We start from the raw sequence: 11,187 nt of genomic DNA, 5'->3' as shown, positions 1-11,187 counted from the left end.
TCTTAAAAGAACTTCTTTATTTCCGTGGAAAACTACAAAACCCCTTGGCCCTGTCACTTGAGAAAAATAAATTAAAGAGAAAGAAAGAAAACTCAATCGGATCAGAGACGCATAGCTAGCTATGGGTTCTTATTTCCATCTACCTCTAGAAGAAAGGGGCATCTGAAATTCCCCACGAAATACATTTCAACAAGTTTCTCAGAGCCAGAATACAAGACGAGACAGAAAATGTTAAAATAGGGTTATACATAGCCTATAACATACATTGTAAAATGTATATAAACTAATATATGGACACTAACACACCTTTCACTATTTTTGGTTTACAGAGAAAAAAACTCCCACAGAAGTTCTGACTAAATATTCATGATAATGCTTATGATTTTAATATTGCCAACAACAAGGATAAAACCATTGCATGCCCTGATGGCGCAGCGCTTAAATGCCGGGCGTATTTCATTAGTCCATTATTTGACAATATCAATATGTTGACGCATTGGAAGGTTACTTTTGTGGTTTCCATGACCTTGTTTGTTTCATGAATGTTTTACCTATGACCCATTAAGACCACATATGTTGGCCTCTTGACTTGTTCTGTAAAATAAAAATAAAAATGATAACAAAGAGCCTTTTCTTTTAAGAAGTTTAAAGCCCCGTCTTCCAGCTGAGCGTCTGAAGTAAGGACAGGCCTTAGGAGCATTTTCTTACGAATCGGAATCAAGGAATTTAACTCCTTCATTCAGTTGGGAAGTTCAGACGGGTGCTCTTTGAAATAACACTATTCGGATATTCTGTAATGGTTTTTTTTCTTCGCCTACTATATAAAAACATAGAAGCCTAGGCCTGACAACTATGGACCCTTCTCTGTACTAATATGTTTTGTAAAATAATATATTCATTTGTTTTTACTATTCCCTAGAGATCACTTTGAGATTGGAATCGTATTATCGAATGAGCCACTTGTTCGTAGATGATAACAACATACACATTGTACTGTATGTATCCCAACGGGGTTGTTTCATTGACCATTCATTAGATGTAAATTAAAAACTTGGAAGCCAAATTATTTATAGGCCTACCTGTTATTTGTATGTGCAGGCCATCTATTAATTATTGTTTAACAATATATTGGGAGGTGTGCTTACTGTTTATTTGAATTGCGCATTGTAGGCTAGCCTTCTGTATCCAAAAAGTACACTTTATGACACTTTGAAGCACGTATCAATGGTAATTATGAATTTAAACCACAGGTGCATGCAGACCTATTCCCTTTTAAGTCAATACCCATATACGCCAACTGATTTATACAGAGTCATGGATAATTTGACTACGCACTAGGCCTAATATTCCCGTTGTTGCGCAATTTTTTAAAAGTATTTTAGAGATATATAGGTAGCTCCAAAGAAAAAAATCAACTATGAGTGCAACTGTTGATTTTCAATTCTTCAGAAGACAAGAAAACATGCCAAAAGTTGACTATTTATTAATAATAATTGTTCAGATTGTCAGCTACAGTATGTGATGACGCCATTCAACTATGCTAAGGTCTTGGGTCAAACAAATTCCTCTGTAAAAAAGTAGGCTATTAAATATGAAATAGTAATTGTACATGTACTATGTCGAGACCAAAACTACTCTGCGAAAGTGTCTAGAAGTATTAGATTCATTAATTGAATTAGTTGAAGTTGAGTACTGAGTTAGTTTTGGGCAAACCCCGTCATGTTCCTACCACTTTAAGAACCAATTACATCGAGATCTGTGAGGCCGCCGATCATAAATCGATTACAAAGGTGTCTGAAAAAAATACATATGAAATCGATGACAGATACACGCCCCGCTGTGTCGAACAGGGACCATACAAGAAGGCGTGGGCCACTACCATAAAAGTGAACCAATTCTAAGTTTTACAAGCTTCTCTTACTCCGTTCCTTGCTAGGGTCATAAAAACTGAATTTAACTATTTTGAGTGGATCACTGGCAACTTATTGAGAAACGATTTACACTACTCAGCTCCCTCCATGCATGGGGCAGTGGTGAGAATGAATCCTCGATGTGTAAAGTCATTTAGCAAAATAGATAGGTCTTAAAATATAATAAATTATATAATGTATATGCAATTGTTGATCAAATGCTGGCTAAAATCTTAGATGGACATGATTGTTATATATGCAACACGTTTCATTTGTTAAATCTGGCACCCTGGTATGTGTAGTCTACTTGTAATTAATGCATTGGCCTCAATTTTAACACTACAATTCAGATGTCAACACTTTTCTTTGATACTTGTATTGATAAAATATTCCTTTCTATCTACAGTATGTGCCTATAAGATATGTGCTTCTATATCTAAGCACAAAATGAATACACAATATTCCAACATGCTTTTCGGCTGAGACCGGTTTGGTTATGCATGGATTGTTGCACAGTACTGAATGACTTCCACATTGTCCTAGGGCTCCGTGATACTTGCACAACTCATGAAATACTGTATTAGTGGAGTATAAACACTGGTTTAGCAGACACCTCCGCAGTCCCCGCAAGACGGGGCCCCCACCCCCTCCTAACTGGCAATATTGGATCTTATCTGAAAAATGATCTTATGTAGTTTCTTGTAATAGCCGTATGTGACTTTAAATCATATTTGTCTCAAAACGGATTCCTAAAAGATGTGTCCTGAGATTTGGTCAACTCAGTCAGATTGGTCTACAATTCTGAATGAATGAGGAATAAGCAGGGTCAGCTATACCATATGGACCCCTTTATCCATGTCTTCATTACATGGTAGTGCAACAAGACCACGGATGGTCTGAAAAGTTCTCTACTTTTAATAGATTTAAAGAAACCGTATTGGAATCACCATGCATAAGCTGTCAACTCCATCTGCCTATTAATACTATTTTTGGTTCAGACATGTTACATTTAATGAGGTTTTAGAGTCATAAAGCAACTAACGATAACAAAATTGCTATTGTGCATACCACTTGAATGAAGTCCGATTTTTGTTTAACGTCAACTCAACTCTGTCAGAGTGCTAACATATCTGATAGTATGGTTATGTTTTTGTTGGGTACTTTCAAATTAATCATGTTCCATACTTTACAAATGTTTTGTATTTAACTTTTATTTTTAGAGGCAAAAATATGTCTGTTTTGAGTATCTGTTTGTCAACTCCATCAGTAGCTTGTCAAATCCATCACTGATGGCTAACCCTCTTAATACCTTGATATTATGAAAAAAATATTGAATCACTGTTTTGCTTGCTCATATCTTGCGGCCCCGCGAAACTGCCCTATGCCACTAAGTATAAAGTTGCAATAACTCAATAAATAATTCAGAAATGTAGCATGGACAGACATCAACTGCATAGTATGTCACCCATATCAAGTGGAAACATCATTAAGCAAATGTTTTTTTTTTTTTAAAGAGGAAAGATGTTATGGTGGGAAACTATATGAAATATAATTGTATGCATATAAAACATTTCTATTGCATACTAAATGATAAATTGTTAAATAATAATCCCTAATTTTAATAGCGACTTTGAAGTGTTGTGGACATTTCAGTTTTCGCTATGGCCATTAGTCTTGGAAACAACATGTTGTTCAAGACCATGGCTTTAAAAGTATTTGATTGGCTAAATGTCTCCATTATTATTGATGTTTATGTATTTCATTTGACCTGAATAAAAGTACATATAGCCTACTTGAGTTATGGTGATAAGAATGTATTTTATTTCAAATGATGTTTTCTACATTGGGGTTACACCCCTAAAGAAAAAGACGAACAAGTAGATATAAACGCTGTATAGTCATTTTTAATACTGTAGACGTCCTAAATTTCATCCACGTGCGTCAGGCGCGGGTAAACACCATGCCGCATAAACTGATTTGCTGGTAACTTTGTGTGTAAAACTTTTTGGAGTCAACAGCGATAAAGAGAGCGAGGGGGCGGAACCCCGCTGAGCCCTTGCGCTGAACGACAGCCAATCGCTTCGTTCTCTTAACTGCCAGTCACCGAAATCCATCCAATACCCGCAGTGCCATTTCTAAACTGTATTCCCTACTGTGTCCTCCAACTGTTGTATGTTCTGTCAATCGCTTGAGGACTGAGTGGGAAAAGGAACAAGCAGAGTTAGAGGCAGGACAAAAGAAGTTATATAGTTCGCTTATATACATATATTTTAATGTTTTAGAAAAGCGTGATGGTGGGGGAGAAACAATAGCGGTGGATGGACTTGACAGTGTAGTTATGGAGCCCCCTTTGAGCAAGAGGAATCCGGCGATAAGATTAGCGGATTTGGCAGCGACTCAACCTCTTCCTCATCAGAATATGACAGGCTTCCCGGGGCTAGGGGTGCATCACCCTCACTCCCACCATGCCCACCACCACCCTGGGGAGATGGGCAACGACCCCGGAGTGGCACTCACTCCATTTGGACCCGAGCACATGGCACAGACAAACGCTCTCAAACTTAGCCCCTCTCAGCACATTCAGAGCCACCACGAAGCCCAGACCGCTGCAACGGCAGCATCCTTCACTTCTGCTCAGACCACAGTAGGTTTCCCCGTGGCTCCTCACCCCCACTCAGGCTACTCTAGCAGCAGGGACTACATCCTCAGGAGAGAACTCTCAGCCTCGGCTATGCATGCACTTGGCGACCAGCATAGTTCCGCCTCCTCCCCTCATCACCATGGCATGTTCATCGCACCAACAGGTGCTTATGGGCACGCCGAGACTGGTGCCCATCCACTTTTCTCTGGACTCCACGACCAAGCGGCCCCAGGTGCCCACCACCACCACCACCACCATGCCCTCAACGGGCAGATGCGTTTGGGTCTACCGGGGGACATCTACGGCAGGCCAGAGCACTTTGGCCACAGGCCCGAGCACTATGGACCCTCTTCTATCCACAGCTACAACTCCATGAACCTCAATGTGAACATCGCTTCTGCTCCTCACGGAGCCGCGGGGGCGTTTTTGAGATACATGAGGCAGCCCATCAAGCAAGAGTTAATCTGCAAATGGATTGAACAGGATGAATCTTCAAAGAAGCCCTGCTCCAAAACTTACAGCACCATGCACGAGCTGGTCAACCATGTCACGGTGGAGCACGTCGGGGGACCGGAGCAAGCCAGTCATGTCTGCTTCTGGGAGGAATGTCCGCGGGAGGGGAAAGCTTTTAAGGCGAAATACAAACTGATAAACCACATCCGAGTTCACACGGGAGAGAAACCATTCCCTTGCCCTTTCCCCGGCTGCGGAAAAGTTTTCGCTCGCTCGGAAAATCTAAAAATTCACAAAAGGACGCACACAGGTCAGTGAAAGTTTTCCGAATTATTTTAGAACTGCATTAAAAAAACAGAAATCGATCTCTTGAATGGAAGTAGACGCTTTGAAAATGTTAAAGAGAAGCCTGTCATAGACAACAACATATATATTGTGAAAAGCTTTCATTTGAATTGCTGGCGGGCATGGGGTGAGCATGCGTAAAAGTAACAGGAACGAGATTTAATCGAATACAATTATGAATTATGGTCAAGCCAAGGCATCACGTGATTCGATGTACAGTAATAACTTTCTGAAAGATAGCTATTTACTCGAAGCGACGTGGAAACTAGAGGTGGGGGATCATGCCATATGCTTCTAGTTATTAGTCCGTATGACGTTTACGCCGTTATGGGTCATGTTAGCGCTATGTTGATGTATCGAATCTTCACCGCAGAAGCAACCATCACTTCAATATCTAGTATGGATTTTATACGTTACTAAATCGAGCTCCTAAAAACTTTAGAAGACCAGGTTAAAATTAAACAATTTATTTTTGGGGGGGATTGTTTTAACAGTTTTAGACTATTGTGTTATAGGCTGATGATAACCTATTGGAATCTTGACCCATAATAATTTCAGACTGACCAAAGAAAAACAACAAAGTGAAAAGGGCCACTGGGGCTGGCTTTTCTTCCAAAAGGATATACAGTAGCCTAGTACTTGTCCTTAGAGGCCGACCATAGCAATGGCGTTAGTCAGTCTAAACACTTGTAGTATGATGCAATACAGTACGCAGCGGCACGCATGCTATGTTACCGAGTAGCCTGCAAAGCAGACCCAATGTTCCACCTTATAACTCACACGGCGACTACGTAAGTGAGACAAGTGTGTCACTGAGGGCTGGCCTGTTTGGACAGCAAGTGCCTCCCAAGACTGGACTCACGCGAAAAACAGCACGGCAATCAGATCATGTCAGTGTCCTTGGTAGTAAGTGAGGAGGGAGACAAGAGCAGAGCCCACTGAAACCGTCATGACGCACCAATCAAGCCTTTGGGGATTTGGGGATGACTTAGTAACAGCTAGCAAGAGAAGCCCCTTTTTCGTGCAGACTCAGATTGTGGCAATAACACGTTTTTCTAAAGTACAAACAAAAGCAATACACCCTAGGGGTCGTCCCCTACACAGTCATGGTGGCCTGATGTATGGTTTTTCGATTTTGACTTACAATCGTCAAATCATGTTATGCACTTTATTCTCAATACAAGCATTACAACATGTGTGCTTCTCTTTCGTCAAAAGGCATTCATTTAGGACTACCAATGCACTTGTTCTCGCGGCACTTATCACATGGCCAACATTAGCCTACATCAAAGCAACGTCTGAATGTTTTCGCCTTCCGGCATTCACAACAGTGAGAAAAACAGACGCAATGGGAGAAAAAAAAAACAGTGGCTCTGTATAGTCTACACATTTCCCCTGCGCGTTCACGTGTATAGCCCACGGGCCACCCTATGACATGTTCCACGTGCGTCAGTCAGTCAGGAATATTTCTTGTACATGTGGGAGAGGAGTGACGCGGGTGTAGATGTATAATAAATAAGGTATGTCGGACAGGAAGCCCTAGTGGCAGAGTGGGCTGCCACACTGACCATTTTAGCCTTATACTGCGGGAAGTGATATGTTACCAGTTAAGCGGTGGTTTCAATTATGGGCCTACTTTGGGGCACGTCCATGTTGAATAAGGGTGAAATTGACGATCCTTTGTATAGGTCAAATTTAAAGAAATGGGCATTTCTGTTTGCTGGGAATATATTGCATACATTTGATGACATGGCATTATTATTGGGCCGATCCATTTGGTAACGTTGTTATTCTTCTTGGACTTCGATCAAATGTTTTTATAAAGGCCATTATAAAATGTCATCATTATGTTGTATATTATGTTAAAACACATGCACCCTTTCCTGATATGATATGAGTAGCCTCTAATGCTAAATATCTCCATCTCCATCTCTTCCAGGGGAGAAGCCTTTCAAGTGCGAGTTTGACGGCTGCGACAGGAAATTCGCCAACAGCAGCGACCGGAAGAAGCACTCACACGTCCACACGAGTGACAAGCCTTACTACTGCAAAGTCAGAGGCTGTGACAAGTCCTACACGCACCCCAGCTCGCTGCGGAAGCACATGAAAGTCCACTGCAAGTCGCCCCCGCCCCCTTCTGCCAACGCTTCGTACCATTCCTCTACGAACCCTCTTGGCGCGCCCCTTTCGCCCGCCTCCGAACCGCACAGGAACCGGTCCGCGAACCTCTCGCCTCAGGTTACCAACCTCAATGAGTGGTACGTGTGCCAGGGGAGCGGGGGACCCAACCATCTCCACACCCCCTCCAGCAATGTGCCAACTTCGGACTCGGACGAAGAGGACTCTTTCAGAAATTCAGACCCGAGGACAATGCTCTAATGTTTACAGACAGAACAAATTGCGTTTATTCCCCAAATTGTCTCCCAACTGGTTAGAAGTGCAGTAAGAACTACCTGCATGGGGACTGTACTGACTGTAAGCATATAAATGGGACTTTATGGAGCAAGAAATAGCGCCGCGGATGTCAGATGACGATGAAGAACAACTGCCAATAAAACGTGCCCTCTCTGTTCGCTTTCTAAAGAGCTGAATGTGTCAACATCTCAACCAGTCTCAACATAGAGAAGCTACAATCACCAGTATTATTTGAGAAAAGGAAATCATATTCATTTTGAAAGCTTTATTATTTAAATGGGCTATAGAGAGGACCAAGAGAAGCCTAAATATACTGAGAACAGAAATACAATGTCACCAGGAAGGATAAGCCTTTGAGAAAACACATGCACACACACGCAGGCTACATGTACATGCCTGCATCGTTTAACACGGATGAATTATGCTTACATTGACGTTGTCCATATGATCGCAATCCCTGGCAATGTAACCTGTCTTATTCATCAATGTCCAATCCCAGACAGGAGGCAGAAATAGACGTTGCTCATGCAAAGTACACGAGCCTTATCAACAGCCCACGAACACTATAATAATGCCTAAACATCCAAGAATGGGGGAGTTGCATTCCATTTTCCTTACGTATATCTCACAGTTAGATGCGAGAACTAATGTAGTCTAAACATCCAATTGAATATCGAACACCTGCAGATAGCCACAGACATGTCGCACCCACATGATAATATTGCTAAGACGCAAGTGTCTTAAAGGGTCCCAACTTAGTTTTAAGATTTAACACTATGTTTGGATGGACTTGTGTTATATTTAAGAACAATTTAAGACTCTATTTTATGCAACAACAAAAAAATACACCAGTTTTACACTAGTTAAAGAGTACGAATAAGTCCTTCGGGACCCTAAATATGTAAACTGACAGGTTTTGTCAATGACGGTCGGATTTGTATATAATTGTACTGATGCTCGTGAATGTTGTTCTTAGTCTTAATTACGAATAATATGTTGTTTTGTACATTGTAATTTATTTGCTGGTATAAATGTTGTACTGGATTTACAGAGACACCAAAGAATAATAATATTAATTTTGGTGAATATGTAATAGACCTACTGATGGTTTTGTTCTGTAAAAGAAAAATAATTATTCTTTACTTGAATAGGCAGTGTATTGTGAAACGTTCCTCTTCTCGCATGCCCTTTGTAGTGACTGTGTTTTTCTATTTGGGGTGCATGGTGCCATTCTTTACGATGGATAAAAAGTGATGATGAAACGGCTATGATTGTGCAGACCCTTGATGTTCGTGATCCCGAGTGGCGCAGCGGTCTAAGGCACTGCATTTACAGACCCTGGTTCGATTCCAGGCTGTAGCACAACCGGCCGTGATTGAGAGTCCCATAGGCCGGCGCACAATTGGCCCAGCGTCGTCCGGGTTAGGGTTTGGCCAGGCTAGGCCGTCATTGTAAATAATAATTTGTTCTTCACTGACTTGCCTAGTTAAATAAAGGTTCAATTAAATAAACTGACAGGATGAATTCATTTTAAAGCTTAATAAACACACCAGGCCGTGTTAGTAGTTAATACGTGTTTTTTAGTTAACATAACTGTATTGTTTCTTCATAGAATGCATGAGGCCTGTCGGTGTAGGATGTCATTCCTTAGATAAGGATATGCCTACATAATTGACTTGTTTGCATACAGTAAATGCAACCGTTTTGCTGGTAAACTCAGTTGTAAAAGCTATTATCACATTGTCATAGCCTACAGATGATCGAAGTAATTGTAGACTACAAACACCTTGCCAAAAAAAAAAAGCAACTGGCTGGTTGGATACCCTACTCTAATAATCACAGACGTAAACATCAAAGGTTTTGTCAACAAGACACATCAACATTCAACGGGGAGCCCCTTCAAACCTGACAACGATGAAATGCGAGGGAATGTGTGAATTCATAATTATTGACAGTTCAAGAAAGTTTTCACTGGTAACTCACAAACAACGGGCACAGTAAAGGGCTAGTATAAACCAATCAGGGATAATGGAGAAAAGTATAGCCCCTTAATGGCGTTGTCTGAAAGACGGGACAGGACAAAGCAACAGAGCCATGAATCATTCATTGAAAAAATTAAATATAAAACATATCAATATGTAGGACCTTGTATAAATCTTATAAAACAAGTCCCCCTTATTTCGTCCATTAAAACGTGCAAACTCACTTTCAAAGTCGGCCCTATCCAGAATTAAAATTGACCAACCCGAGTCCTGCACAACTTCAAAGGCCTGCTATACTTCTGAGCGGAAGGCCCGCCGCTTTGACACTCTTCATGGTGCGTTACGATTTCTACAGCAATTGGGAAGCGAGACGCTCACATTTGAATATGTCTGGTAAAAACCCACTAACTGCCACTAAATGGACTATCATCAAAGCGCACAGTGCACCTTCTCCCCGAACAACGTCATGTGTCGACAAAGATAGGCCTAGCTGGCCTATTCTGTTGACAGAAAATGAAATAGGCCTACAGGGACAGAATTGTTTTGCCATTTTTATGTGATAATGTATGGTAGTATAGGATGGGCAAATAATAGGCAAAGATGATTGTATACATGCAGTCATACAACAGACACAGGTGAAATTGAATTGTCTTAAAACAGTGTGCCAATTACGCACGAATGAAATGAGTGAAATAGTAGAATACATTATTCATGTCTTTGCGCTCCATAAGTCACATTTGTAAGAGAGTGTTAAGAAATAGTCTTTATTTATCCCATAGCATGAGGTGGCCTCTTGAGTCTGGTTTCTATGCCATGTAGAACAAGCTGCAAAAACAGTAATGCAAGCAACAGAAACACACAAACAAGCACCTAATCAACCGTACACAGTTCAACGCCAGACTGAGTGAAAAGCAGACTTCTGATTTGAGATGTAGGCTAACCAATATAAATCACTGATTGCCATGACAATAGAACAACCGAGAAAACGGACAGATTCCCAAATAGTCATCTCCATCGCAAGGCACTCTATTGTGATGTATGTTACATTGACCTCGTTTGAAACGTTTGTTGTCAATTTTCACCGCTCATACTTTTTTTCTCCTGCTTTGTCTCCAAATAGTTTTTATTCCCTCTTTATGTAAGCCAATCAAGTTTTATTGAACACAAGCAGTGTTCTGACGTTTCTCCTTTTGGCAATAAACCGTTATTTGAACTGAATCCACTTCTGATTCTTTAAAACAAGTGCTCCGTGAATGTTGCAAAAATAAACACGATGAAAAATAACCAAAGCGATAGTCCCCTCCGCCCGATGGGACTTAATGAAAAGGAGTGAAGCAGTCACCATCAATGAGAAACGCTTTGAAGTAGAACTTATTATCTGAGGAATACTTTTGGGTTGTCCTAACGACAGCACTGAATGGGAAAGGCTCTCTCCTTTGTC

The 11,187-nt window shown here is 41.0% G+C and overlaps 1 protein-coding gene across 1 annotated transcript; it reads left to right on the top strand.

Annotated features, from left to right (window-relative positions):
- The first annotated feature begins 4,224 nt into the window (after positions 1 to 4,224).
- Positions 4,225 to 7,728, top strand: LOC120063869 (zinc finger protein ZIC 5-like). Its single transcript, XM_039014186.1, has 2 exons — positions 4,225 to 5,314; positions 7,289 to 7,728. Exons 1-2 carry the CDS (start codon positions 4,249 to 4,251, stop codon positions 7,726 to 7,728), a joined length of 1,506 nt encoding a protein of 501 aa, XP_038870114.1. The 5' UTR covers positions 4,225 to 4,248.
- Positions 7,729 to 11,187: the final 3,459 nt, after the last annotated feature.

This window comes from Salvelinus namaycush, chromosome 19 (genome assembly GCF_016432855.1).
Source record: "Salvelinus namaycush isolate Seneca chromosome 19, SaNama_1.0, whole genome shotgun sequence".
NCBI lineage: Eukaryota > Metazoa > Chordata > Actinopteri > Salmoniformes > Salmonidae > Salvelinus > Salvelinus namaycush.
Note: the sequence above shows the minus strand (reverse complement) of the source record. Positions and strands in the feature narration are given on the sequence as shown.